The sequence below is a fragment of the Erpetoichthys calabaricus genome, chromosome 16 (genome assembly GCF_900747795.2).
Source record: "Erpetoichthys calabaricus chromosome 16, fErpCal1.3, whole genome shotgun sequence".
Lineage (NCBI taxonomy): Eukaryota > Metazoa > Chordata > Cladistia > Polypteriformes > Polypteridae > Erpetoichthys > Erpetoichthys calabaricus.
In genome coordinates this window covers 7,300,103-7,316,125 of record NC_041409.2, presented here as the reverse complement: position 1 = coordinate 7,316,125, position 16,023 = coordinate 7,300,103, and the positions used below count along the sequence as shown (strand labels likewise).

At 41.7% G+C, this 16,023-nt stretch overlaps 1 protein-coding gene across 2 annotated transcripts in view; it reads right to left on the bottom strand.

Moving 5' to 3' along the window:
- Positions 1–16,023, bottom strand: part of adck1 (aarF domain containing kinase 1) — a 983,738-nt gene that overhangs the window by 425,426 nt on the left and 542,289 nt on the right. For both annotated transcript variants that reach the window (XM_028821522.2, XM_051920170.1), the window contains 2 exons: positions 10,854–11,012; positions 993–1,151 (listed from right to left, as the gene is read on the bottom strand). In XM_028821522.2, the coding sequence (XP_028677355.2) occupies positions 993–1,151; positions 10,854–11,012 (318 nt within the window). The remainder of the gene's footprint in view (positions 1–992; positions 1,152–10,853; positions 11,013–16,023) is intronic.

Below are 16,023 nucleotides of genomic sequence, written 5' to 3'. Positions count from 1 at the left end.
GGTGGACAATGCTTGCATGGGGGAGTGGAGGAAGTGACAGAGAGAGAAAGAACAGAGAGAGCTGCAGAGTGCTGTATTATGGCTGTGCTTTGTATCTGTGCTTGGTGCTGTGAGAAACACTCACCTGAAGAGTTTCCCACAATACAGAATAAAGAATCCTCTTGTTTTACAGAATTGCATCTGAGCATGTATTGTGTTGGGCGTTTGGGGAACTGGAGTACCCCCTGGTATCCACAATCTATCTATCTATCTATCTATCTATCTATCTATCTATCTATCTATCTATCTATCTATCTATCTATCTATCTATCTATCTATCTATCTATCTATCTATCTATCTATCTATCTATCTATCTATCTATCTATCTATCTATCTATCTATCTATCTAAAATGTACAAAAGTATACTCCAATTATTGAAAGTATACCCGTCTTCAATGACACCATTGACTACACAAATGTTAAATTCATTAACTTGTTAAGTGTGAAGTCTGAATGTGATGAGTGAGGATTTTATATTCTATTCCCAGTGTGTTAAACTGGGACCAATGCATTTTGTTCTAACAGGTGACAGTTTGCTTGGGGCCATTGTTTCGTTATGCCACTAAAAAACCTTTCATGCCAAACATAAGATGTTTCCAAAGGTACTGAAAGTAGATGATTTCAAACGTTTGAAATATCTGAACAATATTTTATAACTTCAGTTACCAAAGGCAACATTTTATTTTAGCTATCAGTACATTTAATTTGGTTCTGTCTGCTATTTCACTTGTTGTGTCTATTTTTGCTCTTTGTGCTTTATAAGATCCCTGACAAATTCTAACTGTTTCTGCTTCATAAAACAAACTTTCCTTTAGGCTATAATAAAATATTCATCCTTTTTATAAACTAATCTTATTCTGCACCAGGTTGTCAGATTACATTTTAAAACAAAAGTATGAAATTCAAGTGATTACATTGAAAAAAAGGTGTGTTTAATATCTCACTTCTCACCTTCAAAAATGTAAAATCCTTGAGCATCTCAGACATTTTTTCAGCATTTCTCCCTTCGTTCATGAAGTCTAGCTCTAGAGGCAAATTCTTTTTGGCTTCTTCAACAAGCCACATGAAACCAAAGTCAGGAAACAGCCATGTCACAGCCTGGAGTAAAAGCTAAAAAAAATAGAAGAAAAAAGAGAATGAAGTGAACTCTAGCAATGTCTAAATTTCACAATGTAAACTACTTTTATTTTACCTTTGCTTTATTATATAATTATATTATTTTGTTTGACTATCTATGATAACAAGATGGGGAACTTTTATGCTATTTTCCATCCCTCAGAATAAGTAAAAAGTAAACCGCAAGCACAAAAATGTGTGAGGAGCCAAAGAAGCCATACATTATACATTTTTGTATGTAATCTGTTGGTTTAAATGATCATACAATTGATTTTTTAGTATTAACTACTAGCCATGTGCGCCCAACTACGTTGCGCGTGTTGAAGTTGTCTGTGAAGGGCTCCCTGTTTAAATGCGGCTGCCAGTCGTGAACTGGGCCCTTCGTCGCACAGCATTATGATTTTTTATAAGGGAAACAAAATTAGAAAACAAAACCCTTGGACATTGATTCGATAGGAACGGCCTACTCGGAATCACTGTCCGAATAGTAATTATGTGGTGGTGGAGGAGCATTTCTGCTTCTCTCCATTCACAGTCCGTCTCGTTTTCATGACGCTGTCGTTTCCTCTCACGATCTCTTCTCAACCTTTGTCGAATCTCGCAGGTTGCTTTGTGGCAATCTAAAGAGTAAGGAAGAACCAATGCTTCTTTCTTGAACTCCAAACGCCGACTGATGGAAAATCATAGAAGTGTGTCCGACTTATATACTCTGACTGCCGACTCCAAGAAGTGGGTGAACATTCGATTTGGACGAAGTGCTGCCAACGACGGTCAATAGAAACACAAAAAACCACAGTCTTGACAACAAAGCAGGTGTCGACGCCAGATCTAAACACAAAGAGTGCTATCGACAGTGTTTGTAAACAAAAGTAACAACCAAGGTGTTGTGTATTCAGCCAGTACAAACAGCACGTAGTCTCCTTTAGTTCAATCCTCTTTAATCACCACACTCCAACCTCATCCAACGATTCTCCTCATCACTTCCACTCCTCCTTCATCACTACTGCCCTCTACTGAACACAGCAGGAACACCACACAAGACAGTGTCAGGGGAACATGAATTCGCGGACAAACAAAGATCAAGATCCAAATGAAGATTATATATAAAGATTGGTCTGCATGCATACTTTATTAGGTTGTGTACATACAATGGTGGTTTAATTTATATTAACTGTATTAGTTCATGTGTGTGTTACTGCTTTGTATTCATTGTAAGAAGACGCTATATAGTGCATGACCCGACACAGACTGGACACGGGAGGCACTTGTAAAATAAGCAAAATACTTTTTATTTTCTTCATCTGTGGGCTACGCCTTCCTCGTACCCACAGACACAACACAGTCCCAAGCACAAGCAACACACAAAAATACTTTTCTTTCTTCCACCACCACTCCTCCACAAGCTTAGTCCTCCTCCTCCTGACTCTGGCCTCCGAGTGGTAGTTGCTGGCTCCCTTTTATTGGGTACCCGGAAGTGCTCCAGGTGGTTGATAATCAACCACCGGCTACACTTCCGGGTAAGGCGAAACCAGTGCCCAAAAGCGGCCAGCCGCTCCTGTTGCAGCACCCCCTGGCGGCGCCTGCAGAACCCCACAGAGCTGCACAGAACTCCAACCCCCATGAAGCCCTGGGGGAGTCTGAGGCACAGCTTAAACCATCTAGTGTCCAGGGGGAGACACTGGGCTTCCCACCCTTGTCCTCCTGGCAGATGTGGTGAAGGGGCGTCCCGGCCAGGTATGGACCCCAGCCATCCGTCACATCGTATATGTTTGGTTTACATTTTAATTGTATTGATTTCCACTTGTTTCACTGGTTCAACTGTAATTTTTTTGTGAGTAAACTGTATTGGTATGCGCCTGTATATGCTACCACTTTTTGTGATGCCAGGGTTGCCCGCAGCTGACATACTGGTCTTCCATGAACCTGGACATCAATAGTCATAAACCGAGATAGACTGGGTAAAGAGGACACAAATTACAGCAAGGGTGGTGCAGATAGTATATTGTGCCAAATTATTTCAAATAATAATGTGTCCAAAGTGCGGTGTAAAATCTTTTAATAAATGAATACATAATCCAATAAGAACACAGTCCATGTGAGGAAGTTTAAAATCAATTAATAAAAATTCCATTAAAATCAAGGATAAAAACATCACGTCCAGTGCACTCTCTCTCACCCTGCTCAGCCATCTCCTGGGTATGCTTAGCGGGGCCGAGACCCTAGTGCAAGCAGTCCTTCGACTCTCATCTCAGCCATCATCCTTACTGAGCCTAAATCTGACTTCCCAATTGCCTTGGCATCTGTGGGACCCCTAGGTGGATTGATCGTTCAGCTCTCCACAGATCAGCAGGAGCGGTCTGGTCCATACCTGAAGAGCTCCTCACACTGCTCCACTGTGGGGTTTCCCATGACTGCTTTGCCACCTTCTATAGGTACTGGCTTCCATTCAGTTCTGCTCTCTCCTCTTTTCTTCTCTTTAATTTCATTTTTTCTTTCCTTATTCTCCTGTTTCCCTTTATACTCCCTTTTTTCTTCCCATTATGTACTCATCAAGCAATCCGCTTGCTTCCACACTGAACAGTTGGCCAGCTCCGGAACTGCGTACATTGGGTTACCATATTTCATTGAGCCAAAAAATAGGGCACAGAAATTTTTAAAAAGTCTTTCTCTGTTTTTGAGTTTGGATATTCTCACTAACTGTGGTGGGCTGGCGTCCTGCCTGGGGTTTGTCTCCTGCCTTGCGCCCTATGCTGGCTGGGATTGGCTCCAGCAGACTCCCGTGACCCTGTGTTAGGATATAGCGGGTTGGATAATGGATGGATGGATGGATGGATAGATATTCTCACTAAGCAAGTCCTGGGGGGGGGGGGGGGGTATGGATGTCCAGACAAAGGTTATTTACTTTTTAACCTAAATACAAAGAGAACTGTTTCATTTATGTGAGGTAGACTGCCCAGAGGGGACTGGGCAGTCTCATGGTCTGGAACCCCTGCAGATTTTATTTTTTTTTCTCCAGCCGTCTGGAGTTTTTTTTTTTTTTCTGTCCTCCCTGGCCATCGGACCTTACTCTTATTCTATGTTAATTAATGTCTTATTTTAATTTCTTACTTTGTCTTTTATTTTTCTTTTCTTCATTATGTAAAGCACTTTGAGCTACATTTTTTGTATGAAAATGTGCTATATAAATAAATGTCGTTGTTGTTGCTGTTGTTAACTTCCTTAATGTGTGCTACACACTTGTTGCCGCAGCGCACCTTTTGAGAACCACTGATCTATAGCATTGCCATTGCTGGTTCATCTGATGTTTATTAAGAATTAAACAGTAGGTAAGTCTTAGAAAAAGGACATGAAATGAAAAAAGTAAACTAGGTTGGGAACGATGGGCTGCAGTGTGGAAACCCCACAAAACTGACAGATTTGTAAAAACTGCTGGATAGGTGCCTTAGATAAGATGACAGGTCCAAGGAAACATGGACGTATGGTAACCCTAAGCATGCACCTACAGAGCATGAGATGCACCACCTATTTTTTCTTTTAAAAACCCCAATGCCACAGACCACCAACATTCTGTACCTCATTTTTGTGTTGATTGTATTCATACACAATTGGTCTGTTTACATGTAGCGATAGTTTTGTGAAAGCTCTATACCAGTTTCATGTGCATAATGTATCGGTTTTCCATATGACCTCTATTGGGTTTATGCACTAGATTGGTTTTGTATGAGTCTTATATGTGTACTATATTGGTTTCATGTCGAACAATACTGGTTTTATTCATATACTGCATCAATTTTATGTACAAAGCTTGCTAGTTTTATGAACACACTCTGTTGCAGCTTTAGATGAGAACTACAGTATATAGGTTCTGCATGATGACTGTGTGAATTTCCCATCGGGATTAATAAAGTATCTATCTATCTATCTATCTATCTATCTATCTATCTATCTATCTATCTATCTATCTATCTATCTATCTATCTATCTATCTATCTATCTATCTATCTATCTATCTATCTATCTATCTATCTATCTATCTATCTATCTATCTATCTATATCAGCTGTTTCTGTGATCTTGATTTGTAATGGGGAGGACAAGAAAAAGATAACTGTAGGGCTGGTACAAGCATTTTTGAGAGTCAAAAGGAACTGGTAAGAGTGAGACATTAAAAAGTTGAACATATTCTTTTTTCACGCTAATAACAAATATGCACATTTTTTATAAATGTATAAATCTCACTGCTCTGTTTTTCTGAATGGAGAGGACAGAAAAAAAGGTTCAGCTAATTAAATATGACAAATTAGAAGTAAAGTGACTCGCTGATTGTGAAAGTGGCTGGAACAAAAACCTGATATCACTCAGTGTCCCCAGACTGAGTTTGACAACCACTGCTAGACCACATAAAGTGATATCAATATTATTGGTACATCCTTACATGGCTGAGGAGTACAGTGCTCAAGCCACACATCTTGGGTCATTAGCGACAGGACATTCCGTTTGGCTGTAGCTTCTTCAAATCTAAGTACCTCTACCTCTTATCCCACTCCACTGTTGTCTTTTGCCTGTCTCATCAAAGTGGCAGTCAGTTTCAAAATGAACTACAGCTTTAAAGATCATGCAGTGCTATTGGAGGCATTCTGTAGTTAGGGTGGAAAGACGTAGTAACAGCCAGTCATAACATTTTCACATAAAGTTGTTTCAGCAACTCTTAAAATAAGGTCTTATCACACTTGCACGCTTGGGAGGCAGCTTAAGGGCTCTGGTGATTGTATAGTAGTGAGAGCAACAGGAAAATGTTAGTTTCAATTTTTAAATGCAGCACCAGATAATTAAAGGCTCTGTGCAAGTGTCCAATTTTTCACCAGGCAACTCAACCAAGCTCTTTGCAAAAGTGTCAGAAAAGCAGCTGTGGCGGATGCCCAAAGTGTGTAAGGACCGGAGGAAGGAGGATTGTCGGGAATGATTCTTCCCCGGGCAGATAGAGGGCAGCCCCCTTTGTTTTCAGTGGGGCCACGGGTTATGAGCATTGAGGCTCAACCCTGCTGGAACCCGTGGCCACAGCCAGGGGGCACATGGACCTTTCTAGGGCCATATTTGGTCATGCTTCCACCACACCCGGAAATGTGGCCGGAAGAAGCTCTTTAGGCACCTGGAGTCCATCAAGGTTCCCTATAAAAAGGAGCCACCTCACTCCATAAGTGGCAAGAGTCGGGAGGTGAAGACAAAGCCTGAGGAGGAGTGGAGGGAGAAGGACTGGCAGCAACAAGGGACTGAATGGTGTTGGTGTGTTGCGTTGTGTTTACTGGCATTGTAGACTGGTAAAACTGTAAATAAACGTGTGAAGTGTGGCAAAACCTGTCTCCTGCCTGTCTGTGTCTGGGTTAGGGTGGCGATACGCCCCCTAGTGGCTCACACAGCATATGAGACAAGATCAGGCTGAGAGCATTGAAAGGTATCTTCTTTTACCAAAAAAAAAAAAACAGTGTTAGCTTCCCTCCATTCTTGCCCAAATGAACACACACAAAACACCTGGCTTATTTATTTTTCTCCCAGTTTTTCAAAACATAAAGAAAATGTTACAGAATCATTATCACTAAGCTCAAGTTATTTTCCCATTTGAATCAAAAGCTGCACTATAACCAAGCCACAGGAGATGCATAAACCAGTGTGCTTCTTCATGCTGGTCCCAAGCCTGGATAAATGGGGAGAGTTACTGTATGTCAGGAAGGGCATCTGGCGTAAAATTTTGCCAGATCAATATACAGACAACAATACAGATTTCTATACCGGATCGGTTGAGGCCCAGGTTAACAACGGCCACCTCCAGTAATGTTAGCCAACAGGGTGCTGGCGGAAATTGGGCTACTTTTGGCCGAAGAAGGAGAAGAAGAGGGGGGAGACATGTCCGGAGGCAGGAGGAGAGGAGGAAGATAAACAGAGTGGAACTGAGGGTAGGAACTTTGAATGTTGGCAGTATGACTGGTAAGGGGAAAGAGTTAGCTGATGTGATGGAGAGAAGGAAGGTTGATATATTGTGCGTGCAAGAGACTAAATGGAAGGGGAGTAAGGCCAGGTGGATCGGAGGTGGATTCAAATTGTTCTATCATGGTGTGGATGGGAGGAGAAATGGGGTAGGGGTTATTCTGAAGGAACAATAAGTCAAGAGTGTTTTGGAGATGAAAACAGCGTCAGACAAAGAGATGATTATGAAGCAGGATATTGAAGGTGTGATGGACAGTGTACCCATGGGTCAGAGAGTGGTGATTGGAGTGGATTTCAGTGGACATGTTGGTGAAGGGAACAGAGGAGACGAGGAGGCGATGGTAGGTATGGTGTCCAGGAGAGGAATGAAGAAAGTCAGATGGTAGTGGATTTTGCGGAAAGGATGGACATGGCTGTGATGAATACATATTTTAAGAAGAGGGAGCAACATAGGGTGACGTACAGAGAGTGGAGGAAGATGCACACAGGATGATTATATCCTATGCATAAGGGCCAATCTCAAGGAGATTGAAGACTGCAAAGTAGTGGCGGGGGAATGTAAAGTTAGGAAGCATAGGATGATGGTCTGTAGGATGATGTTGGAGATCAAGAAGAAGAGGAGAGTGAGGGCAGTGCCAAGGATCAAATGGTGGAAGTTGAAAAAGGAAGACTACAAGGTGGAGTTCAAGGAGGAGGTAAGACAGGCACTGGGTGGCAGTGAAGAGTTACCAGACAGCTGGGCAACTACAGCAGAAATAATAAGGATGACAGCAAGAAGGGTGGTTGGCGTGACATCTGGACAGAGGAAGGAGGAAAAGGAAACCTGGTGGTGGAATGAGGAAATATAGAAGAGTATACAGAGGAAGAGGTTGGCGAAGAAGAAGTGGGATAGTCAGAGAGATGCAGAAAGTAGACAAGAGTACAAGGAGATAAGACGCAAGGTGAAGAGAGGTGGCGAAGGCTAAAGAAAAGGCCTATGAATACAGTAGTTGTATGAGAGGTTGGACACTAAGGAAGGAGAAAAGGACCTGTACCGATTGGCTAGACAGAGGGACCGAGTTGGGAAAGATATCCAGCAGGTTAGGGTGATAAATGATAAAGATGGAAACATTCTCACAAGTGAGGAGAGTGTGTTGAGCAGATGGAAAGAGTACTTTGAGAGGCTGATGAATGAAGAGAATGAGAGAGAGAATGTTGACTGATGTGGCAATATTGAATCAGGAAGTGCAACAGATTAGCAAGGAGGAAGTAAGGACAGATATGAAGGGGATGAAGAATGGAAAGGCCGTTGGTCCAGATGCCATACTTGTGGAAGCATGGAGATGTTTAGGAGAGATGGCAGTGGAGTTTTTAACCAGATTGTTTAATTGAATCTTGGAAAGTGAGAGGATACCTGAGGAGTGGAGAAAAAGTGGACTGGTACTGACTTTTAAGAATAAGGGGGATGTGCAGAGCTGTAATAACTATAGGGAGATAAAATTAATGAGCCGCAGCATGACGGTATGGGAAAGAGTAGTGGAAACTAGGTTAAGAAGGGAGGTGATGATTAGTGAGCAGCAGTATGGTTTCATGCCACGAAAGAGCACCACAGATGCAATGTTTGCTCTGAGGGTGTTGATGGAGAAGTATAGAGAAGGCCAGAAGGAGTTGCTTTGTGGACCTGGAGAAAGCAAAAAGGTAGGAGCGACAGATGCATTCAAGGTGAAGGTGGGATTAGATCAGGGATTGGCTCTGAGACCTTTCTTATTTGCAATGGTGATGGACAGGCTGACAGACAAGATTAGACAGAAGTCCCCGTGGACTATGATGTTTGCTGATAACATTGTGATCTGTAGCGATAGTAGGGAGCAGGTTGAGGAGACCCTGGAGAGGTGGAGATATGCGCTAGAGAGGAGAGGAATGAAGGTCAGTAGGAACAAGACAGAATACATGTGTGTGAATGATTGAGAGGTCAGAGGAATGGTGAGGATGCAGGGAGTAGAGTTGGAAAAGGTGGATGAGTTTAAATACTTGGGATCAACAGTACAGAGTAACAGGGATTGTGGAAGAGAGGTGAAAAAGAGAGTGCAGGCAGGGTGGAATGGGTGGAGAAGAGTGTCAGGAGTAATTTGTGACAGACGGGTATCAGCAAGAGTGAAAGGGAAGGTCTACAGGATGGTAGTGAGAGCAGCTATGTTATATGAGTTGGAGACGGTGGCACTGACCAGAAAGCAGGAGACAGAGCTGGAGGTGGCAGAGTTAAAGGTGCTAAGAGGAAAGATGCTGGGTATATTGGGAAAAGGATGCTAAGGATAGACCTGCCAAGCAAGAAGAAAAGAGGAAGGCCTAAGAGAAGGTTTATGGATGTGGTGAGAGAGGACATGTAGGTGATGGGTGTAACAGAGCAAGATGCAGAGGACAGGAAGATATGGAAAAAGATGATCCGCTGTGGCAACCCCTAATGGAAGCAGCCAAAAGAAGAGGAAGAATCAAAAGCTGCATAGTCGAACCATGTAAAATACTTTGAATCTCACTGTGTCTTTCCAGCTTTCCCAGAATGCACTGCACTCTCCTTTAGCTTGAAAATACTTTCATGCTACGGCCTATCACCAGAGATCTGTCAGCTGGAAGGGTTAAACTATCTCATATACAATAGCATAAATATATTGGAAATACTGCATGTATGAAAAATATGTGACAAATATAGTTTGTACTATACTTTTATTTTCAGAGTAGGGTTTATTCAAATTTTAATTTTGAAAGTAACACTTTAGAATATGATAGAAACTCCTCAAAGATTTTGAAATGGCACTTTCCGGAGAGTTTGTCCCTTATCTATGGAGTACCATCACCATGGTTGACACGATATGAGCTGCACTGAGAACTCATAGAAACATGCTTTAGGTTGGATGTATAGTTGTTTCTCTCTCCCTGTCAGCTTTACTTATCAGCATTTGAGTGCCAAGTGCAAGGTGGAAAAAGTAAGTAAATAAATAGTTCTGAGTGAAAATCATACAATATGTTTGTTGATTAAGATTCACACAAGCAGTACTAAAGACAGACATAACATGGAAAATTCTAGTTATAATTTAGTGTAATTCTGGGTCTCACTAGGCACATACCCTGGCAACTCTCTGCACGTAGTAACAATCATTTTCTGTCTTCTGCCAGGAAAGACTCTGGCAACAGCATTTGCTGCCCTGAGCATGCACACAGCAAAGGTTCTCTGGCCAGGACACAGTTCTGCCCTTTCCATCTTTCTGCCAGAACCAACCATTCAGGAAAACAATTTTGCCTTCTCTAGTACATAAAGATAGCTGAACAGATCCAGCCATTGGCTTTTCCTTAGTGCCTCTTCACTTGTCATTGCACCACCAACGCTCCAACTGCTTTTAAACCCATGAGCTGATTAACACTCACCCCAGCATCAATTCCAGCTCACACAGTAACTCCAGCTGCCTCTGTTGTTAGACAGCCCCTGACATGAGATATCACAATCAGTCAGCATTTCAAGTCCTGTGAACTCAGTGAAGGATAACCAATTGCATTTGGGTAATTTTGTGTTTTATAGAGTCTAAAAAATACTCATCTGGGGTACAAAATACCAGGACATTGATGTAAGAATGAATAACCAAAGTATTGCATTTTGGTAATTCTCACATCGTCATGTCATATTCATAGTAAGTAAAAAAACAACACACCCTATCAACTTCAACAAAGCAAATGTCTTAATTACCTGCATGACCATGATGTCTTTGGAGCTCTGTACTTGGACTTTAGGGTGTTGAACTTTGACTGCTACTGTCCTCCCATCATGCAACACTGCCTTGTGTACCTGGGCTAGTGATGCTGCTCCCTGTGGGTGCTCCTCAAAACTTGCAAATAGCTGACTAATCTGGAGAGCAGAAAAAACATCAAATTTAATAAATTTGCAAAAATACCACAAAAGAAAACATTACTTAACATTTACATTTTTCAACCTTGCATAAAGCAGTAACTGTTTTACATTTAACAAATATTTCTGCTCAGTATTACACTTAGGCATGACACTCACTGGTGTCAAAAGTACTCACTGATCTTTAGAAATAAAGTGAGTCTTGTTTTATCGGCATACAAAATACATTTTAAAATACATTCATCCCTGCTTCAAATGCTTAGAATATTACGTGGATGAGATGTGAAATAATGTGATTCTTATGCAAATGCATTGGTATTTACAGTTAGCCATACTGTTAATTCTCACCAGAAACATCTTAATACATAATTCGCCTGCCTCCTCACTCACTCACTCACGTCCGTCTGAAGCCGAATGCGCAGTCGCCTTCTGCGCAGCTGCCCAAAAAACCTTACGAGACCGACATCCAACCCCAACATCGCGGCAGGCGGCGGATTTACAGCCACAAAAATTCAAACAGAAAGGCGACTTCGATTAAAGCTCTAGAGGCCTGAAAGGCGATTTCGACTACAGCTCGAGGCCTAATTACGCATTCTGATTCAATTACGCATTCATTCAATACACCTATATCAGGTTTGTGGTGCTTAGACTTATTACTATTCCATATTGTACTGGAACATTCATCATTCAATATTATACTATAGGCCTGGAAAATTCATCAACTAACAGTACAAGCCTGTACAGTAATGAGTAAAGCGGACTACAATCATTACACAACAACTTCTTCATTACTTATCCTTTGTTCTTCATACACTGCTGACACAAACTCGTGCCCGTTTCATCTTACATTGTCGAAACGGGCTCTTTGTCTAGTCTTTAATAATTGCCTCACAGCTTTGAATCCTGGGTTCAGATCTTGGCCAGACTACTGCCTCGGTGGAATCTGCACGTGTTTCCTCTGGCTGCATGAACTCATGAGCCTAGCTATGGTCTGATGTTTCTTTCTAAAGCTCATTTCTGCTTTACACTTGGTCCTGTTCCTACAAATGACCATGCGTCGGAATGAGGGTGTTTTGGAAATGAAGATGTACATGACTTTAGTATCAATTCTACTTAGTCATTTTTATAGATAGACTAATTACAAAGCATTCACTAAGATTACATCTGTTATGATTTGCCCGGCTCACAAAATTCAAAAAACAGGCTGTACCCAAAAACTAAGTCCCCAGGCTCCAGATGAAGCCTAGAAACATGGAGAAAACCTTGCCCTGAAACTCATAAACACTGCACACCAAAAAAGGAAGCTTATATGTAAAACTCCTGACCACAATTAAAAAAATATTTTTTTAAATGCTTACTTATTTAGGAAAATTTTCAAATAAGAACAAAACACAAAGACGATCAAAAGGTATGAATAAAAGGCAAACAAAAGGCAACCATTCCCAAGTTCATGATCTAGAAAAAGCAATCACAAACAGTTGAATTCACAAATCCAAAAAACAGGAAAATGGAACAACAGAAGTTTCCGCTCGTGACACTGCAGGCAGTTTATAATCTACTAGTTCCTTCAACAGGGCTGGAGCTATTCCATAATACAGTAGGTATGGTGTTCTAGTCAGACCTCATTCAGTTAGTCCTTCTCCATTGCCTTCAAAGCATTTTGCCGAGTTCGGTGATATTCACAAATACTTCCGTGATTTCTCCAGACTCGAGGTGAAGCAAACACCGTGGAGTGCTCTCATCATTACTGAACATTCAAACTCAACACAGCTGCTCAGTAGGATGAGTGGGCCAAACTACCTGTAGACAGGTACAGAGGTCTCCCCAGGAATCGCTTGTTTGCAATGATGGATGGCCTCTAAAGGCTGTGAAACAAAATCTTAGGTTAAGAGTCTCATCATTTTTCTCCATGCCATTTTCATTTGTATTATTATTTGAAATATTCTGTTGGATCAGAACTCAAAGCAAAATCTGATTTGTGTTAAACACAGAATAAACAATGAAGGGTGCCAGTTACTTTTGTCAGTTGATATACTGTATACTATATACCAACTGAGAAAAGTAATTTCAAGTTATTTCAGAGACAATTGTGGGTTCTTATTTTTTTCAAAATCGGCATTGGCCACTGAATAAATTTGCCTGACTAATCAAATAAAACACTGTTGCATTACTTTTCTCACCAGTCTGAATGGATTAAATTAATCAGAGAAGATCATAAATGACATTAATGTGCAGACAAACAAAAACAAAAGAGAAACAACAGTGTTTATATTGATCACATTAGCTTTACACAGTAACATAAATATTATAGAGAGTTTATAATCTCAGTTCTGAGAAACTGTCTGCTCAGATTTACCGATGGGGAAACCAGCAAGCTAAAAAGGGAGGATGCAAATCCTGGAGGTGCTTACTTACACATTTTAAATCCTAAATAATAGAGACAGTGTCGCACTAAGATGTGGCTAAAGATCCTCCGAGAGAGCTAGTGTTATATTGCAATCGGCCTCAAAGAGATTATTCAAATGGAGACGGCAAAACTGAAAATAGCATAAACACTTCATTTGTGGATGTTTTTTTCTTTTAACTATGTTTTTATGTCAAAACATGTATCTGACATGACAGCCCATGATACTTTTCACCAGTCTTCAGTGTTACAGTACTCTGCCTCTTACTTTAACTAATAGCTCAACATTTTTACTGCAGTGGTAAGACAAAAGTGTTCAGTCTGCATATTTTGTGACATATTAATTTTAATACCGTTCACTTGCATTCTTATAAACAAACAAAACAATATTAAATGACAACTAGGCCAGACAGTTTAAGAATTTACTAGTTTGTGGCTCCTGGTTCAGCTTTATGTGGGCAAATCACTTAACCTTTGTGCTTTATGCCATAAGAAACTGCAGCTCTAAAAATATCGATGCTCTGGTGGTACATTGAAATGTTCTATATAATAAAAGCCATCCATCTATTCACTTTTTAAAATAAAAGGAATATGCTCAAGGCCCTTGAATAGCTATTCATCATGGGGTGAACACCTGGACAGTAATAACAGCAGGCAGGTTTGGCAGGGAGTCCAGCACTTCACCAACTACAGGACCAGCCAAGGAGCTGCTGAAGGTGATGCCTCAATGGCAGAGGAGTTGAACTACTTCTTTGCTCGCTTTGAGAAGGAACTACCAGAGGCAGCTGTTACACACACAGCAGTGGAGTGGGTGGAGGAACACGAGGTGAGATAGATAGATAGATAGATAGATAGATAGATAGATAGATAGATAGATAGATAGATAGATAGATAGATAGATAGATAGATAGATAGATAGATAGATAGATAGATAGATAGATAGATAGATAGATAGATAGATAGATAGATAGATAGATAGATAGATAGATAGATAGATAGATAGATACTTTATTAATCCCAAGGGAAATTCACAATGCTCGCTCCAGGCTGTCAATCCTAGGAAGCTAGGTGTCCCTGGACGTGTGTTGAGGAGCTCTGCAGAGCAGCTGGCAGGGGACTTTACAAAGATCTTTAACCTGTCACTGTCCCAGGACTCAGTTCCTCCCTGTCTAAAATCCTCCATCTTACTCCCTTTACCAAAAAAATCACCCATAACCGGCCAGAATGACTATCGGCCAGTAGTGCTCACCCCGGTGTTGATGAAGTGTTTTGAGAGATTGGTCCAGAGTCATATCATGTCCTTCATCCCTCCCATCTTTGATGCACACCAGTTTGCTTACAGGGCTAACAGGTCTACTGAGGACGCTGTTGCTGCTGCTCTTCATGCTACCCTGTCCCATTTGGAGCATCAGGGGAGCTACGCACGTCTCCTCTTTATTAATTTTAGCTCTGCTTTTAACACCATCCTCCCTCACAGATTAGTGTGCAAGCTGCTAGCCTTGGGAGTCCCATATTCCACCTGTATATGGATCAAAGACTTCCTGACAGACCACACACAAAGGGTTAGGGTGGGCCCTCACATCTCCTCGGCCATCAGCATCAGCACTGGCTCTCCTCAGGAGTGTGTGCTGAGCCCCCTGCTCTTCACGCTGTACACACATGACTGCGCCCCCGTCCACCACAGCAACACCATCGTCAAATTTGCAGACGACACCACTGTGGTGGGTCTCATCTCTGGGGAGGATGAATCCGCCTGCAGGGATGAAGTGGAGCGGCTGACAGCATGATGCACTGACAACAACCTGCTCCTGAACACAATTAAGAACAAGGAGCTCGTTGTGGACTTCAGGAGAAAGAAAATGGACATCAAACCACTCTACATCGGAGGGGACTGTGTGGAGAGGGTGTCAGACTTCCGCTTCCTGGTAGTCCATATCATGGATGACCTGTCCTGGGGTGTGAACACAGCTGAGCTGGCGAAGAAGGCTCAGCAGAGACTTTATTTCCTGAGATTCCTCAGGAAAAATAACATCCCCCAAAAAACTGCTGGTGTTGTTCTGTCGCTGCTCTATTGAGAGTATCCTGTGCAACTGACTCTGCGTGTGGTTTTCCAGCTGCACAACAGCGTGGAGGAGAACCCTTCAGCGGATCATAAAGACTGCCCAGCAGATCACCGGCTGCTCTTTACCCTCTCTGGATGAACTGCGCAGCTCTCGCTGCCTCAGGAAAGCAGAAAATATCTTAAAAGACTCCTCACACCCCGCTCATGACATGTTCCAACTGTTGCCATCAGGCAAAAGATAGAGGAGCATGAAAACAAAGACTAATAGACTGAATAACAGTTTCTACCCTGTTGCTATTAGGGCACTGAATGCCACCTCATCACCTCCAATGCAGCAGCGCAATAGATGACATTTTGCGCAATAGTGTTCATCTGCAATTAAGGTCTTACGTTGAATGTTTGTGTTCTACCTCAATTCTTCTTATCCTTTCTTATCCTTTTGTAATTATATTTAGTTATATTTTGACACCGCAGGGACTGCACCTAATTTCATTGTATTTGTTACAATAACAATAAAGATATTCTGATTCTGGACTGAGTATGAC